General features: G+C 31.2%; 3 protein-coding genes across 7 annotated transcripts in view; 1 reads left to right on the top strand and 2 right to left on the bottom strand.

The window, feature by feature from the left end:
* The window catches only part of LOC111414060 (NAD(P) transhydrogenase, mitochondrial-like), a 46,419-nt gene extending 31,978 nt beyond the window's left edge, over positions 1-14,441 (bottom strand). Inside the window, exons 1-2 of the mRNA XM_071196390.1 lie at positions 14,292-14,441; positions 12,753-13,058 (exon numbers count right to left, since the gene is read on the bottom strand). The gene's annotated coding sequence lies outside the window, so the exon portion shown is untranslated. The remainder of the gene's footprint in view (positions 1-12,752; positions 13,059-14,291) is intronic.
* Positions 13,517-16,970, top strand: LOC111414061 (isocitrate dehydrogenase [NADP], mitochondrial-like). Of its 2 annotated transcripts, none has more exons than XM_023045240.2 (4): positions 13,517-13,669; positions 13,742-14,038; positions 15,554-15,707; positions 15,760-16,970. In XM_023045240.2, exons 2-4 carry the CDS (start codon positions 13,945-13,947, stop codon positions 16,856-16,858), a joined length of 1,347 nt encoding a protein of 448 aa, XP_022901008.1. In that variant the 5' UTR covers positions 13,517-13,669; positions 13,742-13,944; the 3' UTR covers positions 16,859-16,970. The 2 variants fall into 2 exon arrangements, with proteins under 2 accessions (XP_022901008.1, XP_071052492.1); XM_071196391.1 differs by having other exon boundaries at positions 13,614-13,669; positions 13,721-14,038.
* Positions 16,959-23,569, bottom strand: part of LOC111414059 (E3 ubiquitin-protein ligase hyd) — a 28,730-nt gene continuing 22,119 nt past the window's right edge. For all 4 annotated transcript variants that reach the window (XM_023045234.2, XM_071196389.1, XM_023045235.2 and 1 more), the window contains exons 30-32: positions 23,175-23,526; positions 17,873-18,103; positions 16,959-17,733 (exon numbers count right to left, since the gene is read on the bottom strand). In XM_023045234.2, coding sequence (XP_022901002.2) covers positions 17,521-17,733; positions 17,873-18,103; positions 23,175-23,526 — 796 coding nt within the window. In that variant the 3' untranslated portion in view covers positions 16,959-17,520. The remainder of the gene's footprint in view (positions 17,734-17,872; positions 18,104-23,174; positions 23,527-23,569) is intronic.

Genomic DNA, 23,569 nt, shown 5'->3' with positions numbered 1-23,569 from the left:
TTAACTGAAATGCACGCTTTACCTGTAACATATACAGGATGTATCAAGTATGAGTAGAAAATATTTGAGGAGTTATAGGTGTCCTCTTTCTGAATAAAAAATTCTTATAATACAATGTCCCATTCTTTGTCCTTCTTAAGATATGATACGATAAAGGTAAGGGTTCACAAGTTTGAGTACTACTGGTTAATGAATTATACTGAGCAGGCTTTGCTTTGCAATTTGTAATTTGTTTCTAGTTTTGTAACTTTGTTGTTTTTAATACAATAAGCAAGTTTATTGATTAAAACAAAAATTTTTGTAAATTTTCACATTAAAGAGTGATAAAACAGTAGTGATAAATTTAAAAACATATCTCAAAAATGACTTTTATGTGTCAAATTAAAGCTATATACATAAGCAAAGCCTGCTTAGTATAGTTCTTTATACAGCAGTACTTAAACTTTCAAACCCTTAACTTTATCATATCATATCTTAAAAATGGTAAAGAATGGGACATTGTGTCATAAAAATTTTTTATTCACAAAAACGGGACCTATAACCGCTCCAATTTTTTCTACTCATACCTGATACACCCTGTATATTCCATTCCACAAAAAAAGAGCGAAAAGATGAATACAGTAACCAATGAATTATTGCTCCAATAAATCACGCAAGCAAAATATTACTATATTTCATACAGGAATGCCTCAAACCTACTTTCTTACCAATACACTCCCAGGACATGGAGGTTTTGTACCGGAACGAGGCATAAGAGATCGAATTTTAAATCTAAGACGCATGAAAAGCTTTATGAATATAATGCAATGTTCTATTTCTGGACTATAGCTAAATTTCCGACCATCGGACCTATCTTATCAAGCAGCTATATGACAACATCCTGAGCTAGGATGACATAATATAGGAATCTAATACTCGGAGTACTTTACAGCAGGAAAAGGCGTAAGGCAAGAATGCATATGCGTATCTGGAGAATGGATAATGCGGAAAGTCTACTAGCAAGATTGGACCCTATCGCAACAGGTAAAGATGAACGAGAAATGTTTGAACTCTTACAACGAATTGAGCAAGTAAGCCTGAAGTGCGGACTATGACTGAATAGATCTAAATGCTACTTGATGATTATAATTATATGATTAATTATATAGATCGGGCGGGTATGGTACCTACACCATTGTAGTTAATCCATGACATAAGGGCGGCTCAGAATAAGAAATAAAGAGACGATTCGGAATGGCATATGAGGTATTGGAGAGATGAACTGTAATACTCCATGACGAAGGAGGATTGCAGCTTTTGAAATGATAAGTTACCGAAGAATGTTGAGAATACCTTGGACTGCGTAACGCACTAATGCATCCATTATAGAAGCTCTGAACATTTAATAACGAATTAATAAGGCATTACTACCATCAATTCATATACAGGAGAAAAAGTCATGATACAGGGGAAGCTTGATGGCAAAAGGTTAAGGTAGTTCACCGGTGAGATATATGTATAGACCAAGTAAAGGATTTGTCATAGATGTTAGTTTCTCAAGTGATGCGTACTATAAAAGAGAGAGTAGCAAAAGAGAGAAAGAGAGAGAGTAGCATTGTGAATTATATAATATTAATATGAATTATAGCTTCTATTATCTGGGTTGTATGACTGCCTGTGGAAACGGACTCTTCCTATAAGACCGCAAATAGGAACATCGGTAAAATGATGAAGGTATAACCATTGCGCATAAAACTGGTTTAATGGCTTGCGTACATAAGATAAACGGAAAACTACGAAACATGAAAAGCAGAATCCATAGCGGTGGAATTCGATGTGGTATTTGTCCTTGATCTTGTTATCGTCTTTCTGTCTTCAATTTGCTATAAATATTTAAAACAAAAACAGAAAGAAAATAATCAGGAATAATTCAAAGACAAATGACAAAGAAGGTAATAAAAAAGCAGAACACAAGCTATGAAGAAGTTTCTTCCTCTAATATCTTTTTCGAAATGTCCCCATTTTGGCACAAAACTTAGTTACGTTAATCGCATTAATCATAAGAATTAATACATATGGGGTTGCTCTTTGAAGTATTTGTTAATATTTAGCTTACTTGCGTAAACGTGCTCAAATCTAAAAGCAGCAATGAATCCCATTTTAGTCAAACCCATCGAAGTTTTTATAGACACTGTAGAAAATAAAAGAGCCTACCTTTTATAGTATATCACGATTTTTTTGGCTTTGAGAGGTCATTCATCACCAAATTAATATTTGGCGCCTTATTTAATATACTTAACACAACATCAGCACGTGACATGGACAACGTGGGTTTATTGTAAGTGGGTTATACATAATGCATAAGTACTAATAATAATGATTATACTCCAAATTTTTTGGGTAACCGGTTGTGAAATTGATTGAATAACGAACGACTTTTCATTTTTGACATATCTTTCTGATAGCATTCCAATATTTATTCGTAAACACTAATTATTTAAAGCACTTTCACTGGATAGAGGTTGCGAACATTTTGTCAGGCTTATTTAATTTGTATATAATATTCCAAAGAATTAAGTCATAAAGTTAATAATACTTTAGAAGCTAAATAGTTGAATAATTAAATCTATCTATTGACTGTAGGTTAAAAATAAAAGCTTTAAATCTGGATTTTACTTCATCAGAGCACCTAAATACTCCAGTAATCAGAGGTGAAGGGAATAAAAATGTCTTATGAACCGGTTCTATTTAGGAAAACTAGTATGACTTAAATATATGTGGAGGATTAAATTTTCAATGACCACATTCCATACCATTTAGGTTCGAATCATAGAATTTAAAATTTTTGAAATTGTACTTAAATAAATAAAATTCAGTTACATTTTCATAATCAATTTCTTTCATCCAAATGTTCAGTCAAAAACATTGTAAATATTAACTAAAAATGGTTCAAACGTCATATTTTTTTTTTATTTTTAAATAAATATTATTTCCAACCTTGAAAATTTAATTTCTTACTTAAGAACAAAGCGAAATATTTCCATTACGTTTCAGAATGATAAGAAATTCATTTCGTTTTAATTAACTTGTTCTACTTATTTTTAAAAAATTAGAACACAACTTCTTTTTTATTTTTAAATGTTAAATTCTTTAAAAACAACCCATTAGATTTAGATAATAAAATAATCCTTATTTTCTAAAAAAAAATTTTACCACAATACCTAACCAATGAAGTCTTATCTATATTCAGTTCTCAACATTGGTCGTTGCCGCGTTTTTAGATACGGTTTATATTTATATTTAGATAGTAACCAAAAAAAAACGAGAGACTTACGTTACTGAAACACTCACATCCGTTACTTAAAACCGTTGTGATGAGATAAAATCTGTTTTGGGATACAAAACCAAAGATATATGCCAGACGTATAAAGAGAGAAATGATTAATTTGAAAGATTTGCTGACCGAGGTCAAGAGTCTTTTGATAACATTCTGTTTGTACATATAACTGAAAACATATCGGGTAATTTACAGAATTTGTGTGAATATGGTGTTTTGTAACAAATTTGTTATATAAAAAAAGCAAATTATGGAAAACTATAGAATAAATAGAAAAATCGTGTAGAATCAATTTTATATCTAGTGTTAATCATTACCAGAATGTATTTTATTATTTATTTACTGTTTTCTAAAAATCTATTTTTAAAGAGTTACTTAATTAGCTGAATTGTTACGATTTTGTTATATACCAGTCCAATTTTACTTATTATCGTATTGTAAATATTTGTCCGAACCAGATTCAAATATTTGGTCATTTATTACGTAATAGCTTCAGATAACAAACCCAGTAATTTTATTATAAGATTTATCTCGGATATCTTTTTGATCCATAATGTTATTGATAAGCTAAAAATGATTGAGCTTGTCGATTTCATCAGATTAGACAAATTATAAACTTGTTTAATTTAATGTAATAGGTACTGATAGTGTCAATTTCTTTTTTTATAAATCTGTTGTTAATGTTGTTATTAAGCCTGGTTCAGATTTATTGAATTTCCATCAATTAACTCCTAAAGGTACTTCTTTTACCTTCAAAGAAGTATCTGTGGATTCTATTGAGAGTGTTGGCTCGGATGATTTTTCTCTATAGTAAAAATTCTAATCTAATTTCTAATCCAATTTCTTCTTTAAACAATAAAACTTTAAACATTTATAAGTAATATGCTTTTATTATAACATATTTACTTGCATAATAAAGAAATAAATTAAAATCTTGATATAAATTGACGTTATCTCATTATTTTGTAACAGATTCATCATAATTTTTCCCATGACAATTTTAAATCCTTTCAGTAATTAAAAAATTTTAAAACGATTTATGAGTTTTAAATAATTTTAATTTAATTTTTATTAAAGAATTAACCATGATCCCATTGATTAAAATTGTCACTACGTTTTCTACGTTATATTTTTTATTTATTTAATATTTTTTTTATAATCTACTTGATTAAAAGCTAAAATTGAATAATAAATACTGCTTTGAATGCATTAATCATCACAGCTCTTGAGCTAATTCGTTTTTGGGCGCAACCTTGATAAATCGGTAAACATTTTGAGATGAAATCTAAAATTAAGCTTAATGTTTTTGCAATTTTACGTGAGGATTTGCGTCACGAGCCTTTTTTGCCACCGTTACTATAAACTATTCAAGAAGATTTGTTTTATAATCAACATTTTCTATTGATAGATTGTGAACGGTAAAGAAACTTAAAACTCTCAAACCACTTTTACTTTTGCTCTTTTAGAATTATAGTCCTTTCTCTAAAGCTGAGAATAGTCTTTTTTCTGTTTTAAGGATATTTTTATACCTGCTACGATATCCACAAAGAAAGAAATTTAAAGCCCTTTTTTGGGTAATCCTAAAAGTGTCGCTTTAAGGACTTTCTTTTTGTTTGTTAAGTGGTTAATAGAGACTAGTTTAGAGAATTACAAAGCCAGATGTGTCGTTTAAAAATCGATTTAGAAAATTAAGTATTATATTTTTGGGTGTTTTAAAAAACTTTGGTAACATCTCTAAGAATAAGTCTGTTTAAAAGTTAACCTAAAAAAAATAAAATCAAAATATTACATAACAAAGTCTTGTAACCGAGTGGAAAATAAAAATTTGCGTCAGAACTTTGGCAAAAATCTTAAATTTTTTTTCCTTAGTACCAAAAATAACTCCATTAGTTTTTTTCCTCCTATTTTATTTTTTCGTTCGAAGCAGAAAATTACGAACAACTCAACGTAACGTTGAGTTCTTATCTTGACAATTTTACGATTTATTTTTGGACACCCTTCTGATTATACTTACGTTAGGAATTTTTATATCAATTGAGATAGACAAATTGACCCAGTTATTGTCTGTTTTGTCGGATTCAAATGATTCAAACAATAAATTTTATTTAATTTTAAGATCATTTAAACAAATTCTAAAACGACTTTAATATTTATGCAATGTGTACTAAAGATTCAAATCTGATTATAAACCGTTGAGGATCAAAATAGATTTCGATGCAAAACATTTTCCCAAAAAGAAATAAATCAGGCGATTGATGGAATTATTTAGACGATAAAACTAGCAACTAAAGAAGTTAACTTCCAGAAAAACAGTATATTACTAAATTTATAAAAAGAGATCTATACAAATATACACAAGAATACAAACATGCAGGGTAAATACTCTTCTTGAAAACACTAAATAGAAGCAGGTGGGTAGTTGTTAGTTTGTTAAACAAGATTGTTGAAGAAAGAAGAGGATAAATAAGACATTCATTATGAAACTGAAGAGTTAGTAAAGAGAGATGAACCAAGATGGCTTATACAAATGGAGCAATAAAATAAGGTTGTCTGATGTGCTCACATTTGTTTTCGATGTACAAAACTAATGTAAAAGAAGAAATGACATCTTTTGACAAGCGACATTTTATCGTTTTTAGAGATTTTTATGCTATCTGGTAAAGATAAAGCTGTAACTTATCTTAGAAAAAATGTAGAATACCGAAAGACCTAAAATACTATTTGTTTTAAAGGATAAAGCTAAGCGCCAATCACGTTACGCGATTTCAAGTCCGATTTGTATCATACGTCTAAGAACCGACTTAGATACACCAAGAAATCCTACAACAGAAAAAAGTTTATGTCTTTTATTTTATATAGAATTTAAGTCTAACTAGTTTCGGCCCTTGGCCATCTTCAGAGACTCTACAAATAGATTAATATCTCTCATCTTATCCATGTTGCATATTTTTATTGCACTAAAACTAGAACTAACACTAGACCTAGAAAGTTCTAGTTTCAGTTCTAGTTTTACACTATCACTAGAACTAACACAAGACCTCTTTTATCTCAAAAAAACTAAAAAGTTCGAACTTTCAATTTGACATGTTTGTCAACTTCATAAAAAATCCTTTAAAATGAGTCCAAACTCGACATATTTAACTTTTATGTTAATGGAAATACAACCACTTCCGGTTTAAAACGTCAATTTTAACATATTTGTCATCTTCATTAAAAAACCTTTAAAATGAGTCCAAAGATGACGCACTTATCTCAAAAAACAAAAAAGTTAGAATAAAAAACGTTAAACCCGAAGTTAGCAACAATGAAAATAACAATTTAATTTTTAAATATTAATACCAACCTTAATTTTTTATTTTTTTTTATTATATTTTTGTTTTTTTGACAAATATTAAGACATTTTATAAAAATTAAGAGTATCTCAAAATGACATTGACATTTCAAACCGGAAGTTGCTTATATCTCGATTAATATTGGAATTAAACGTATCATGTTTGGACTCATTTCAAAGGATTTTTCACGACGATTACAAATATGTCAAAATTGAGGTTGACATTTTAAACCTGAAGTTAGTTATCATATAATAGAACTTTTATAACTGAAGTTAATCTAGTGTTGGTCACTTTTCCGCACTTTAACGTGTTTTTTGGGTCATTTCACATTGCTTAAAAAAATCGTCGATTTTTAAGCCACATGATGATTCTTGAATTTTTCCCAACTTTCTTAATATTTCTTTTGTTAAAAAAGAGTGTGCTTAAATTTTAACCTAAATTTTTACACGATTCATCATTTTGTCTCTAGTTTTAGTGATTAAATTTATGCCACGAGTTACAGAAACACCCTGTATAATCATAAAATGTAACGAGTGACCAAGCGGAAATTGCATTTTTAGAGAGATGAAAACGAAAATCCCGTTTTTCTCAACATTATTCATTTGTCGCTTAGTCAAGTAATGCATAACGCGGTCCAATTGTAGGGCAGAAACTTGATTACTAATCTTTAGGTTCTATTTTATTTACTCATATTCCACGGTAATCTTGCGTTAAATGTCATTCTCAAATATTTTGCTGATTTAACATAGGAACTTGAGTATTGTTTGTTTGTTAACGCTGTCTAATAAAAATGACACGATTTCTTTTTCATTTACATAATACGCACAGACTCAATGATGCAAACTGGTTGAAAATGAGCTCTAGACGCGAACTGCTTAGCTTGATGCTTATTCATAAGATCGTTAAAACTCGGACGCTGCGGTACCTCTATGACAAAATTTTAAGTCAGAAGATGGCAGATATCCAACCAGTTTTGCCCTTGCAATCGTGCCACCAAAGTACAGAACATCATTGTTCCAGCGCTCTTTCACCTATCATGTCTACAAATCTGACGGAAGCCTGCCATTGTCAGTTAAGTACGACAGGTTTCAAAACGCGGGTAGGTGAAAGACTGATAGGTTTGCAGGCCACTTAAATTTGTCCCCTTTACAATGCTGTCTTTTTTTTTTTTTTTTTTTTTTAATATTTTTTGTTCATGATCTTGCATTTGGTGTGCATCCTGTTGTCGCTGTTGATTATGTTTTTTTATGTTATTATTTGTATTTTGCTTGTATTATTATTATTTTTATATTGTTTTCATTTCTTTTTTTTTCTTTGTGTATATACTACTTTATTTTTGCTTTTTTCTGTATATTATTATTTTTTTTGATTATAGGTTGGTTAGAACAGACTAAAATCTGGAACCCGCCTTTTGTTTTTAATTCATGTATTTTTTTTCTTAAATATGTAGAATCTTATGGTGCACAATAAAGTTTATTATTATTATTAATACGCCATCTATTGGACCAAGTATTAATTTGGCTGGTAGATGTATTTAATTTCCTATTAGCTTTTATCATGGTCTTTTCAGCACTCCGCCCTGCTTTATTATGTAGTTTAGAGCCTTAGGTTTCTTCTAAAGTCTTTTTGATTCTGTCTTTAATTCTACAGTGTGTCCCCGGATAGGTGAAACGACTCTTATAAAATGTAAATTTTTTTCGATATTAACTGTCATCTTTTGGGGTTCAGGCCTGCTTGATTAAAGACTAATTTTGAACATATTTTCAAATTTTAAAAAACAAGTGAGTGTTGATACTGAAGCTAAAACTTCTTGTGTGTCAGGTAAAGTACCTTTTCTGTTTACAGTATGGTAAAATGTTACTAAGAAATTTTATTCAGAATGAAAAGTTATGGCCATATGCAAATTTTCATCAGCCTACTTTGATAAAACCTATTGTTTATTATTTTCGTCAATAGTACCTTATTACGACTTTTTGTTTTGAGATTCAGATTATTAGGGAGAAATAAACAAACCGTTCTGAAAATGTTCACAAGAAATTAAGTGTGTGTTCGCCCACAAAGGAAAACAGTTGATCATAGTTAATCAGTTTCATCATATTTTTTTTTTCTTAGAGTGAATACTTCCTGCTGTAAGAAATCTTTTGATTAAACGCCAACAAGTACTTCTTTTAATTGCAGTATTTGGAAATTTTTCACAAAATAAAGCAACAATCGGTTTTTTCCCGGTTCCATAACACTGAATCACGTAAACTTTTTCCTGTAATGTTAACATTCTGTTTAAAAAACACTTTAAGTTTACTAAATTACAGTTTGAGATATTAGTGACAGGAAAGCAATTTTGTTTTTCCATGGCAGTCTTTGTTAGAAATAAAATTGTTTGATATGGATTTTTTCAAAGTAGGCCGATCAATCCGAAAATTTGCATATGCCCATAGTTTTTCATTCTGAACAAAACTTCTTAGTAACACTTTCACGTACTGTAAACAGAAAAGGTACTTTACCTGCCACAAAAAGAGTTTTTCTTTCACTGTCAAGGCTCACTTGTTTTTTAATAATTGATAATATGTTCAAAATTAGTCGTTAATCAAGCAGGGCTAAACCCCAAAAGATTACAATTAATATCGAAAAAAATTTACCTTTTATAAGAGTCGTTTCACCTATCCGGGGACACACTGTATATACTGGGTGTGATATTCTATTCTGGTGTTGTACTTGGTGTATTATATGTAAGTACTTGGTCGATATATCTCTAAAATTAAAGTAATGACTTAAGATATGATTTCATATACGTCAAAAATTTATAGACAAGTTTTCTTTGCGTAAACCAAATTATCATAACCAATTCATAACCAAATTGGTTTTCAATGGTACTAAGAGATCAATCTGTTGTGTATTGGCTGCTTTAAGTGGGTTACATAATTTGCAGGAATATTCCTGAACATTAATTGTTACTTTAATAAACGCTGGGTAAGGCTAAATAAGGGCTGGGGTTTGATCATCGCCAAGCGATGATGTTACGACTTATTTGAACTTGGTTAGGGTGGTATTTTTTTGCAACATTTTTCACGTCGATCTATTTTGCAAGGATTTCTTTGATTAATGATGAAGAAGCCTCTTCTATTTCTTCTTCATCTGAGTCAGAAGAGAGTCCATCTATTCTAGTCTGATGCTCATCGTTTTCCATTTCCTGTAACACCTCAGTGGTCAGTTCTTGATTATGTTCTTCCAGTAATTCTTTTACATTATCATCATATACATCCAGCTCCATAGATCTGGCCAGGGAAACAATATCCTTTACTATAGAGCTCCTAGATTCAACATTTCTTTCGGTTACTGCTTGTTGCCACAAGTTTCTCCAAGCGGAATTCATTGTTCTGTGAGAAACTTCCTGCCAAGCTTTATCAATGGGCGATATAGCCTGTACAATATTAAAATGATTTTTCCAGAACTCTGTCAGGGTTAATTCTGTCTTAGATGTTACTTCAAAGCACTTGTGGAATAAAGGTTTAGTATAAAGTTTTTTGAAATTACTTATGACTTGCTGATTCATAGGCTGAATGAGAGGAGTGGTATTAGGTGGGAGAAACTTTATAGCAATGAAATCGAATTCAGACAAAACGCAATCCTCCAAACTTGGTAGATGAGCAGGTGTATTATCCATTAGTAGAAGAGCTTTCAAATGTAGTTTGTTTTTTTCTAAATAACGTTTAACACTTCCAAACACAACGTTAAACCATTCAGTGAAATATTGTCTCGTTACCCAAGCTTTGCCATTTGATCTCCACATAACAGGCAGTTGAGACTTCTGGACTTTATGTTTTTTAAATGCCCTCGAGTTTCGAATCCCCACAAGCATTGCCGCAAAACAGTAAAGTTAATCTATCTTTCATTGACTTGTACCCTGGTAATTTCTTGTGTTCTTGTGTGATATAGGTCCTATTTGGCATTTTCTTCCAAAACAGACCAGTTTCATCACAATTGAAAACTTGCTGGGGACTAAATCGCTCACTTTCCACAAATTCTCCAAAATGTCGTACAACATTATGAATACCACTTCTTTTCTTGTAATTCCCAAACCAACCATGGCTGGCTTTAAACACCTCCCTTTCCTGGGTAGTTCCTGCTTAGCTTTTCACGAGATCAGCATGTATCTTATTAGCTTTCTCGCAAATCATTGATTCTGATACGCTGGCGCCAGCACATTGTTTTTCTGTTATCCAGAGCAAAAGTAATTTCACAACATGATCTAATGTTTTCGAGCTCTGTTTAGAAATTGATGAACCCCTTTTGCAACGTTAGCAGATTTAATGAACGCAAGAGTTAAATCTCGAATACGAATGCCACCTTCATATTTGTTAACAATCTCCTTTTTCAGCTCAATTGTGATTCTTGTCATTTTTTTAGATTTTTCCTTCTTGAAATTCATTATCAGTAATAATGCTAATAAAATGTTACTTAAAATTTATAATCAGAACTTATAAATCGCGAAGTCTAACAGATTTATTACACCGAAAGAGATTTAGTATATTCATCGACTCTCGTTACCAAAACTCTTCACTTTAAATGAAGTCTTAAAAACTAAATTCACGCATAGGGGGGAATCCCGGATTCCCCCTAGTATAGACATTATAGCGCTACTGGCTCAAAGATGGCGCGTATTATTGAATTAAATTCATTAATTGTCTTATAAAAATGTGTAAGTTATTAAAAAGGTAATAAATATATATGTACATTAAAATATGTAGTTAAAAATGAAGCAAAATTCTCACCAAAATTTTTTGTAATAAATGTCTCTACCGAGCAAAATTCGTTTCGTTAAAAGAGGACGTATTCTAAAGCAGTCGTATACCGAGGTTCCACTGTACATTCACACAAACTCTTTGAAAATAACAAATATGGATTAAAAATTAAAAAGAAATCTAATTAACTGGTAACAAGACAATATCAACGTAAAATCATCGGAAGAAAAAAGATTTATTAGTAGAGTTTAGTGTATATGAATGAAATTGCATTTTCTAGGTTTTGTTTTAATGTATACCAGTTAGTTGTGTATTGGGCTTCTATATATTATAAAATTTGGTTTATGCGATTTACACTTTTTTCAATATCAGCGCACAATTATTGATAAACCAGACTTAAGTATTAATTATAGGATTGATAAAGATTGTCTGCGGGGATCGAGATTAAGCCGAGATATTACAACACCGTGTGTTGTGTATTAGATATCGAATTGCCGATTTTGATGATATATAATCTTGTCTGATACATAATCTGATGTATTTGAATTACTAGTTCAATTTTTAATATTATTTAATTAATTAATTTGCGTCACGTCCTCCACCAGTAGACGTCACGACATGTTTACGAAAATTCTATCAGATTCACATTCACATTCATCTCAAATGAACCTACAGATACAGACGTTGAGAGTTAAAGAACATCGTAAAATTTTTTCTCAAATTATATTGAAATTTGTACAAAAAGTTTTAAAATTTATAATGCGAGTTTAAGAACTTAATGACTCACTTTATAAATATACCAGTGCCCAAAGTCAATCACCTGAGACTTTGAAGTAAAATTTTTATACTTATTAAAAATAAAAGAATTTCTTTTAATGATATTTAAAAAAAAAAGTATTTTGACGTTTAAAACATCAAACATAAGATAAGAAATGTCATTTTAACATTTAATGTATCAATTGTTGTTTTTAAAGTTAATAAAATATATTAGTTAAAATTGATTTTCTAAAAAAAGTAGATTCATCACTGTTAAATAGGTATTTTAATAAAAAAATAAAAGCCAAATAAAGCTAAACGAAACGACCCAAGAATTATAATTAAAGCCATCAAAACAAGAATAAATAAAAAAAGAAAAGAAACCTTAAAAGAGCAAAAAAAAATAAAACTCTAACTGAGACCCACGTGTAACACCAAACTAAGAGAATATCTTCGCGTCTTTTATATACACAGTATTAAAAACAAGGCATTATATTTAGACGACGAATCGTATCGGCTAAAAATATAATCAACTAACCTGGAGATCCGGAAAGAATCTACCCGAAATTTTTTTAAATAAAAATTTGATATGTATAGAATAGAACTCACCTTGTTCGAGATAGAACACCCGCTCGATTATCTCGAGAGATTTTTTTGAAGTGACGAAGAGCCCGTCCGGCCAACGTCTTTACGAAATCTTCAATGAAAGTGACCTCGTTTATCTTTTCCGGGGGTTGTTCGAGCCCTTTCGATGCTGTCCCCGTTGATTTGTTGAGTCAGATGGAAGCCAAACTCAAACTGCCGGCAGCAAACCGAGTTCGAACCACTCACCGCTCCGGCAACTCGTGTTCTACTACGTTTACTACGTTCACTTGATAACCAACTACGAAACAACATCTTATTGTTAATTCAGAACTAAAAAAAAACGAAAAAAAATTAATCCAGAATTAAGTTACAAGTTAGTTTTAAGATAAGTACTAAATTGGAATGAGATGTTAATAAAAAGTTGAGAGAGATGAATCAAAATTTTTAGGTTATGGTTTTTTGAAACATGAATTAAATTTGAAACATAATTTAAATGCAAAAAAGATTAAAAAAATGTTTTTATAGGTGAAACCTCAAATTAAATAAGGAAAAAAATAAATTTTCTAGTTTAATTGGTCTTTAATTGTTAATTATTCAGTTTGACTAGTTTCGGCGCTCGGTCATCATCAGAGACTATGTTAAATTTTGCTTAAAACATCAATAATGACCATTTGAAGATTGTTATACAAGTATAATTCATAAAATAATTAAAAAATCAAATTTAAATAAAATAAAATGAAGTTACTTGTTAAAAAGACGTAAACGTTGTCAAATTAAATGCCTATCAAATTAAAAGATATAAAATTTAAGGTTTAATACCTTAATCGATAAAATGAAATGGAATTCATATGAATAAAGTTTTTTTAAAACAAAAATAAATAACGAGATCAATTTGATGGTCTCAAATCAATAAATTAGATTTGAAAATTCTACAAAAACAGGTAAAATAAAATATGTTTTGAATGTTATAAATTTGTATTTGAAAATGTAAGTTGGTTATTGTGTGAACATAGTGAGATACGCTGAGGCAAACGACGTTCGTTAATTTTCGAAGAAAATCGGACTCCCACATTTAATCCCGCCTGCCTTTTAATATGTAGTACAGTGCCAGTGTCGAGAGCTGCATTGCCTCGCGAGTCCATTCAGAAGATTCAGCGAGCAGCTCTCTTTCGGTTCTTGTAGTCAAATCGAAATTTGGAAAAGTGAAGAGGTTAGAATGGCAGGAACTTTAACGAAATTTTCAAGGGTTTTTAACCAAGCTACCCAAAAACAAGGTCTTTTTACCTCGTCCACGCTATCCAACAGGAAGTGTAAGTTTTTCAAAACATATTTTTTTTATAAAATACTTTTTGTAGAATTTTTTAAAACACGTGTTTACCAAGTTTAAGTTTTCGATAGTGATTAAGATTCAAAGTGCACTTTAATGACCCGGAACGTAAACCGTACTATAGTGCAATTAATTTATAAATAATAGAATCAAAGATCATTATAAATTTTTAAAATTAATTAAATTATATATTTTTTTTTTGATTATGTTTTTAAAAATATTTTGAGGATGATTACCCTGAGTTAAAAATTTATGAGGTTGCCTGTCGGACCGGGCTGGGAGTCTAGACGGTTTGACCCATCTACCTAGACCAAGACATCCGGACGCTCTTGTAAGTCAAGGGCAGGTTTACTTCATTTTGGGGACGATGCACCGAAGGGCCACTAACCCGTGAGTCTTCTCATGTCAGACGCCGCTCAACCCGAACACGTGCAAACCGGTCCTGTACATATGGAAATTACTTTTTTGGGGGAGACTTCTTTTTAATCATTCTCCATCTTCTTGAATAAAAAAGAAAGAAATTGAGTTAAATAAATAAATGAGCGTTTAGGTCGTAATAAGATTAAACTTTTTCTTAAATGTAAAAAATAAGTTTAAGGTAAAGTTTGCTTTTTGAAATAAAACATTAAAAGATTTATTAGATGAAAAAAATTGAAAAGTTAAGATTCATTTATTGCATACCATGGTCTTAGGTCTGTAATCGTAGCTTTATTCCTTTTCCACTGTTATCTCTTGTTCTATCCATATCTTCTTCCCCCATCCTTAATCTCCTGTTCTAATTCGTCACAATAGATGCTCCGTGTCCAACTTTTCCTTTGAATCCTCTTGTTCCTATGCGCGTCCATTATTATTACTTAATCTCCTGTTAAAATTCGTCACAATCATTTTCAAGATAGATGCTCTGCGTCCAGCTCCTCCTTTAAATCGTCATTATTCTCTCCTTTTCCTTATTGCCACACTCTTCTCCTTGTTTGGTTCTTTTTCCAAACAAGGAGAAGAGTGGAGTAAAAGATTTATTAGATGAAAAAATTGAAAAATAAAGATTCATTTATTGCATACCATGGTCTTGGGTCTGTAGGGAATCGTATCTTTAGTCCCTTTCCACTGTTATCTCTTGTTCCATCCATATCCTCCTCCCCAATCCGCCACAATAGATGCTCCGTGTCCAAGTCTTCCTTTGAATCGTCTTGTTTTTATGGGTGTTCATTATTACTATATTATTTCCTCCTTTTCCTTATTGGCACACTCTTCTCCTTATTTGGTTCTTTTCCTTATTCCTTTGGCATTAAAAAAATCTAAGAATTATATAAGAATTTTCTATCTTTAGAATGTTTATAGATAAGCGATTTAATGGAATAATTTTGAAAATATGGTTGTTGTCTAATCCTTATCTAAACTCTAAAATGTTATCTTTTTGCTTCAATAAAAACGAGTTTTTGCACGTGCATCATTTTGTTTATTGTAAATATTATGAAATAAAGTTTTTCTTTATTACTAGATGGATCAAAATCAAGGGTTGTGGCCAAAAATCCTATCGTTGAAATGGACGGGGATGAAATGACAAGAATTATTTGGGAAAAAATTAAAGAGCGTCTCATATTTCCATACGTAAAAGTCGAATGTTTATACTACGATTTAGGATTACCCTACAGGTATAACATAATCAATATAATCGAAATAAAATTAATTTTTTTTATAATTCAGAGATCAGACTGATGATCAAGTAACGATTGATGCTGCGAACGCAATTTTAAAACACAACGTTGGAATAAAATGCGCAACAATAACCCCAGATGAACAAAGAGTAGAGGAATTTAAATTAAAGAAAATGTGGTTGTCTCCAAATGGAACCATCAGAAATATTTTGGGTGGTACCGTTTTTAGAGAGCCGATTCTTTGTAAGAATATACCTAAATTGGTACCTGGATGGACTCAACCTATCGTTATTGGTCGTCACGCTCACGGTGATCAATACAAAGCCAAAGATTTCGTTGTGGATCGCCCAGGAAAAGTTGAGTTGGTATTCACCGATAACAAGGGTACCGTTCAAAAATACGATCTTTTCAATTATAAAGGAGGAGGTGTTGCAATGGGAATGTACAACACCGACGAAAGTATAAGCGCTTTCGCTCACTCATCATTCCAAGTGGCCTTAGGAAAAGGATGGCCTTTGTACTTATCCACGAAAAACACAATTTTGAAAAAATACGACGGACGTTTCAAAGATATTTTCCAAGAAATTTATGATAAACAATACAAACCACAATTTGAAAAGAAAAAGATTTGGTACGAACACCGTCTTATTGATGATATGGTAGCCCAAGCGTTAAAATCAAACGGCGGATTTGTTTGGGCTTGCAAAAATTATGACGGTGATGTCCAATCGGATATCGTAGCCCAAGGTTATGGATCATTAGGTATGATGACTTCCGTGCTTATGTGCCCAGACGGAAAAACAATCGAATCTGAAGCCGCACATGGAACGGTAACAAGACATTATAGGCAGCACCAAAAGGGGGAACAAACCTCCACAAATCCAATCGCTTCTATTTTCGCATGGACGCGCGGTTTAGAACATAGAGCTAAATTGGACGGAACACCAGATTTAGCGAATTTCGCACAAACCTTAGAAACCGCATGCGTTGATACCGTTGAAGATGGAAAAATGACCAAAGATTTAGCGGCGTCTATCCATGGATTGAAAAATCTTAAAGACGGAATGTTCCTTAATACTCAAGATTTCTTGGAAGCTATCGCTGAAAGATTAGAAAGGTCTGTGGAAAAAGGAGTAAATAGGATTTAGATTAAATTAATGTAATAAAAAAATTGAGTTGTAACTTTCCGATGTCTGAATAGTAAAAAAAACTGTTTTCTAGGTATTTTTTTAATAATAAACAATTCCCTTATTATTGATAGTATAACTTTTATTGGTCAAAAAAATATTTTTTAACACAAGCGTTTAGAAAAAAAAACCAATTCAATTAAACAAGAAGTGTAATAACCCTGTGAATAAAAACCTTAAAAAAATGGGTATGCGTTTCACATCGTTTCAAAAATTTTCGAAATTGGAGAAAATTCGAAATCATTACTTGAACAAATTAAATTAAAAAAAGGGGGAAACGACACTAAATCTAAGTCAACTATAACAAAATAAACAAAGTCCATTTATGGTCTACATTATTATAATAATATACATATCATAGTGTTGCCATTTTCCTTTTTTTTCGAGTTTCAAAAAAAAACGCGCCATTATGTACACGATTCAAGATCGTTTTCCATCCGCGCCGGAAGAGGAATTCGACCAAAGTCTCAAAGTAACGTTTCAATTTTAATGTACGCAACTTTGTACGTGTAATTACAAAAAGACATGATGCGAAATGATACATCTCGTGATGCTGTATTTTTCTTTCTTTCTTTTTCTCGTCGAACGAAGTCAAAAAACACTAACGGTCGTGCGAGCGCGAATCACACAAACCCAAAGTTTTTCGTTTTAATCGCGAGCAGAAGTTTTTGTCTTAACACGCTTCGGCTGCTATACAACGGGATGTAAAGGCGGGAAATACATGTATTTGCTGTTGGCAAGTGACCATCATCTGCTGGTCGGATTGTCACTGACGGCATTGGTTGAAAACCATCTTCACTTGCTGGTAATGCTGGTGAACCAGTCCAAAAATATACCTTAAAAAATTAAGCATATTTTTAGAAAATCAAATAAAAGGAATTTTATCTTATTATTAAAGGATTTTCAAAAAGTTTTAATTACTATTAGACCTGGATATTTTTTTGTTATTTTTTTTATAATGTTTTGATTTCTTACCAAATCTTGTCGTTCTAAATGAGACATTTTTTCTACAATTGACCACAGCCATCGTTTAAATTTAACCAATCTTTCACTGCTCTCCCCAGATTCATCATTAAAAGATGTATAAGATATTAAAACTGCAACATTTATATCTCCTACACCATTCAATAATAATCTAAGATCTTCAGCGGTCAATCCATCTAAAGATCCTTCAGGAAGAACATCAAAAACTCCGGTTCGAATATTCTTAAATAAAAATTTAAATTAAAATTAAGTCAAAAAATAAAATTATAGTAAAACCTCGATATAACGGATTAATACGGAGAAGAGAGTTGTCTGTTATAACCAAAAGTCCGTTAATATGTGAAATTTTTAATTTGGACTTTAAACTGTTTGAAGTCTCTGATTGAGTTTAGCGGTACGTCTTAAGACGGCTAAAACCGAATGATTCTAGTTCTAGTGTTAGTTCAAAAAATAAACAACAATCTAACGCTGAATAACAATTGGACCGCGTTATACATCACTTGACTAAGCGACATTTTATCGTTTTTAGAGATTTTTCATGCTGCCTGGTAGGCAAAGGTGTAACTTATCTTAGAAAAAATGCAGAATACCGAAGGACCTAAAATACTATTTGTTTTAAATTTGCGATTTGCATCATACGTCTAAGAGCCGACTTAAATTCGACACTTAGGGCCAGTTGTACAATATACCGATAAACTTCCCGACAGCGTTATCTGGCCGATAAGTTAGTTTGTACTGTATTAAAATGTACGGATATTTTTGTCGGTGAGATTATCGGCAGAATGACTTATTGAGTACCCGAATAGTGCCGATAAGACAGTTATCCGCCAGATATTTATGGTTACCAAGGTTTTTATATAAAAACTTATAACCTAACATATAAACGAACATATAAACCTATAACATTAAACGTTAACCCTATATGTACGATGTGACAGTTGTTTGTCATGAAATTTTTTTTAAACTATTATTGCCAAATCATAATTCAAACTTCAAAGAAAGACGTTAGCGTTACCACCAATCTACGGCATAAATCACTAGATATGGGGAAAAACTACTACCAACCGACTCTTATTTCGCCCATAACAATCCTACCAACAAGAACAGTTTCTACAACAGCGAATATCTTTATCCTCCTGATAAGTTTATCGGTCGGATAGATATTAGGTAGATTTATCGGTATATTGTACAAAGACACTTAGATACACCAAGAAATTCTACAATAGAAAAAATAGATGAACCCAAGGACAGTAGAATCTAACAGGACTGCTACATCTATTGTTGTGACAACCTGCCCGCAAACTACGTCACACCATTTGCTACGCCCAGCTGTTGTTGTGGTTTATGCGTTTGCTGTGTATTTTTAGAGGTTATATTGTAGACGTATTCATATTATTTTTGAAGTTTTATGTTTTTAGACGCATTCATCATATAACCTCTAAAAAGACAAACAGTTACCAGGCGTGGCAAATAGTGTAACGTAGAGTGCAGGCAACCAACTCGTAGTGGACTACAAAAATACAATGGATGTAGCAGTCCTATTAGATTCTACTGTCCTTGAGATGAACCTACAATTTCGGTCCAGTGTCGTTTTCTAGATGTTAGTATAAAATTAAAAGTTTGTTATATAGAATTTAAGTCTAACTAGTTTCGGCCATCTTCAGAGACTCTACAAATAGATTAACATATCTCATCTTATCCATTTTACAAACGACAGCGGTAGATGGCGCTAGTTAGCATAAAATAGCACTACGTTGCATATTTTTATTGCACAAAAACTAGAACTAACACTAGACCTAGAAGTCTGAGGACGCACGGCTAAACCCGATACTTTCTAGTTCTAGTTTTACACTAGCACTATCACTAGAACTAACACAAGACTTAGAACTAGAATCATTCGGGTTTAGCCGTCTTGAGAGACGTGGGACTAAATCCGAATGTTTCTAGTTCTCAGTCTAGTGTTACTATGTTGTACTATGTTGTATATTTTTATTGAACTAAAACTAGAACGACAACTGGAAACATTCGGGTTTAGTCGTGAAAAAAACTTTCAGTTGTCAATGTCAACTTTAATTCGTAATCTTCATAAAATAACCTTTAAAGTTAGTCCAAATATTTATCAGACGCATTTAATTTAAAAAACCAAAAAGTTCGAACTTTCAACTATTAATTTTGACATATTTGTCAATTTCATAAAAAAATCCTTTAAAATGAGTCCAAACTCGACATATTTAACTTTAATATTAATGGAAATACAACCACTTCCGGTTTGAAACGTCAATGTCAATTTTAACATATTTGTCATCATTAAAAAACCTTTAAAATGAGTCCAAAGATGACGCACTTATCTCAAAAAAAACACAAAAAGTTAGAATAAAAAACATTAAAGCCGAAGTTAACAATTTAATTTTTAAATATTAATACCAACCTTAATTTTTGATTTCTTTTATTATATTTCCGTTTTTGTGACAAATTTTAACACATTTTATAAAAATTAAGAATATGTTAAAATGAGATTGACATTTCAAACAGGAAGTTGCTTATATTATATTTCGAGTAACATTGGAATTAAACGTATCATGTTTAGACTCATTTTAAAGGATTTTGACGATTACAAATATGTCAAAATTGACGTTGACATTCTTAACCGGAAGTTGACCATAACTCCATTAATATTGAAGATAAATATACCGTGTTTGTACTCGTTTTAAAGGATTTTTAATGAAGATTACAAATATGTCAAAATTGAGGTTGACATTTTAAACCTGAACTTAGTTATCATAATAATAGAAGTGAAGTTAATCTAGTGTGACTAACACTAGATTAACTTAACCTTAACTTAACTTTTCCGTACTTTCTTTTATTTTTAACGTCTTTTTTGGGTCATTTCACATTGATTAAGAAAAATCGTCGATTTTGAAGCCAATTTTTTTAATTTTGTAAATTAGTAACTAATAATCTAATTTCGACTTTGATATGTAATCTTTTTTAACAAAATAAAAAGAAATATTGAGAAACTTGTTTGTAAAATGGATAAGATGAGAGATGTTAACCTATTTGTAGTCTCTGAAGATGACCAAGGGCCGAAACTAGTTAGACTTAACTCTAAGTAATTTTTTTCAAAAATTTTTACTCGAAACATCATTTTGACTCTAGTATTTGTAATTAAATTTATGCCACGACTTACAGAAACACATACAGGGTGTTTCTGTAATCTGAATCGTAAAACGACGACCAAGCGGATTCTGTGCTTGTGATGGCTGTCATCAGTGTTCTGCGATAAAAATAGACAGACACCAAACAATTTTCAATAGTTTGAGCCTGTCTATTCTGAGAAGTCTTACTTTTTTAAAGAGATGAAAACGAAAATCTCGTTTTTCTCAACATTATTCATTTGCTGCTTAGTCAAGTGATGCATAACGCGGTCCAATTATAACTAGAACTAACACTAGACCTAGAATTAGTTACATTTGGGTTTAGCCCTACATCTCTTAAGACGACTAAACCCGAATGTTTCTAGTTGTAGGTCTATTGTTAGTTCTAAAGCTAATGTTATTTCTAGCTTTATTAATAATTTTAAAGTATTTCTCAGCTTATATTCTGAAAATGAGTAAGAAAAGCACACTATTTAATTATATTCCCACGAAGAATGTTCAACACACTGAGATAAAACTCCCACCAAGACAACTGAACCATTAAAAAAAGAAAGAAGTGGAGAAATTTGTTTATAAATACCTTTACGTCTATACAAGAAGATAATATTGATTTACCACAATGTGTTGTGTGTGGAACTGTGTTAGCAAACGCATCTTTAAAATCTAATAAACTTTTAACACATTTAGAAACTAATCATGTTGAATACAATGATAAACCACCAGAATTTTTTAAAAGAAAACTTAAAGACTTGAAGGTGAATAAATCAAGTTTAACTAAATATGTTGGAACAGATAAGAAATATTTGAAATGTTCTTATTTAGTAGCATTGCATATTGCTCAAACTAAAAAAGCGTGTAATATAGGAGAAGTACTAATAAAGTAACTTATAAATAAAGTACTTAGTATTTCAAATGACCTGGAATTACAACTAAAAAAAAATTGGAACATTCACCATATTATTCCTTGCAGTTAGATGAATCCACAGATGTTTCAAGTAATAATATTGATTTTGAGTTGGAATAAAACTACAATTGTACACTACATCTTCTGACGTTTTTGCTACCATAAATTCATACTTTGAGTCTAAACACATTCCTTGGAATAAATGTATGTATATGCATAGATAGAGCAGCGGCGATGGTAGGAAAAAACAGAGGTGTTACTATCGCATAAAAATATAACAAAAACCTACTGCATTCTTTATTGTGAACAGTTGGTATCCAAAAATATAAACGAAGACCTCTAGACATAGTTTTCATCACTATGTGAAAATTGTAAATCATATTCGTAATAGCGCAACGAGTGTTCGCTTTATTCTGTGAAAAGATAGATTCAGAACACAAAGTTTTATTACTATATTTACATATACGCAGGCTTTCTAGAGGGAAGGTACTGAAAAGATTTTTTGACTTAAGAACCGAAATAGAAATACTTTTAAATGACCAAAATTCATCACTAGCAGAACACCTCAAAAACAACGTATGGCTTGTAAAGGTGCTTACCTAACTGCTGTTTTTTCGTTAGTTAATGAATTAACATTATCAATGCAAGGGTGGATGACTAACCTATTTATGTGCAACAAAGTTGAAGCTTTTATCAAAAAAATTGATATTTGGAGAGGTTGAATAGATAGATTTGATATGTTCCTATGTTATCTTCAAATAATTGAAGATGAGCTGCATAAAGTAGACAATGCCACAATGAGAATAACATTAAATCAGTCGATTGAACCTAGGATAGATAAACTGGCGAACAAGATGCAACAATATAAAAGTCACTGATTTTAGAAGAAATGCATTATTATTATACTAAAAATATTAACTAAAAGGACTAAAAATTTATGCTGAAACTGTGTTTAATTTTCTATAACAGTAATTATCCCCTTTATTAACATCTTATGGGTCATATTAAGATTTTATTAATATTTTTGGGTCGCTACTTAAACGTTGGCGGAACGCTGATATAGACAACTCAGGGAATACCAGGAGTTTAGCTATGAACATGGAATAGAGCAACTTGGGGAATAACCTGAGTTGGATTCTGTTTATGAGCGCTAATATTTAATAATAATATTAATAGTATGACCAAAAATATTTTGTCAGTTATATCGAGGTTTTATTGTATTTATGAATAATACCTCAATTGCTTTTTCTTGTGCTTTCACCATTCTATACTTAGCATATTTTCTGACGTAATCATAAACATTTGAAGGAGTAACCTCCATATCTTTACCGCCGGGCATTAATTCATAAGATCCGCCTCCTTCTTCAGCACACAAATCGATGCTAAAGTTGAGATCCAAAGCAGTAAATAATCCGTTATCTTTCGTCTCAGCGTTTACGACTAATTGTCGAAGAGATTCATACATAACTGGATCAAAGAAAGCCAAATCATGGAATTTTACAGGACGTCCCAAAATATATTTCAAAACGTGTCTAGTTAAAAATATTGGACACAATTCGTTTTGTAACAAACATAATCCGAGCAATCTAGAAATTAATAAAACTCAATTAAATCACACACAAAATAATA

The sequence above is a fragment of the Onthophagus taurus genome, chromosome 6, assembly GCF_036711975.1.
Source record: "Onthophagus taurus isolate NC chromosome 6, IU_Otau_3.0, whole genome shotgun sequence".
Classification (NCBI taxonomy): Eukaryota; Metazoa; Arthropoda; class Insecta; order Coleoptera; family Scarabaeidae; genus Onthophagus; species Onthophagus taurus.
The sequence above is the reverse complement of the archived record's forward strand: the minus strand, read 5'-3'. Positions and strand labels throughout refer to the sequence as shown.

Coding starts and splice junctions, on each gene's coding strand:
- LOC111414061 (XM_023045240.2), top strand. CDS start 13,945: ATGGCAGGAACTTTAACGAAATTTTCAAGGGTTTTTAACCAAGCTACC. Junction 14,039..15,553: donor CACGCTATCCAACAGGAAGT/GTAAGTTTTTCA, acceptor CTTTATTACTAG/ATGGATCAAAATCAAGGGTT. Junction 15,708..15,759: donor GATTTAGGATTACCCTACAG/GTATAACATAAT, acceptor TTTATAATTCAG/AGATCAGACTGATGATCAAG.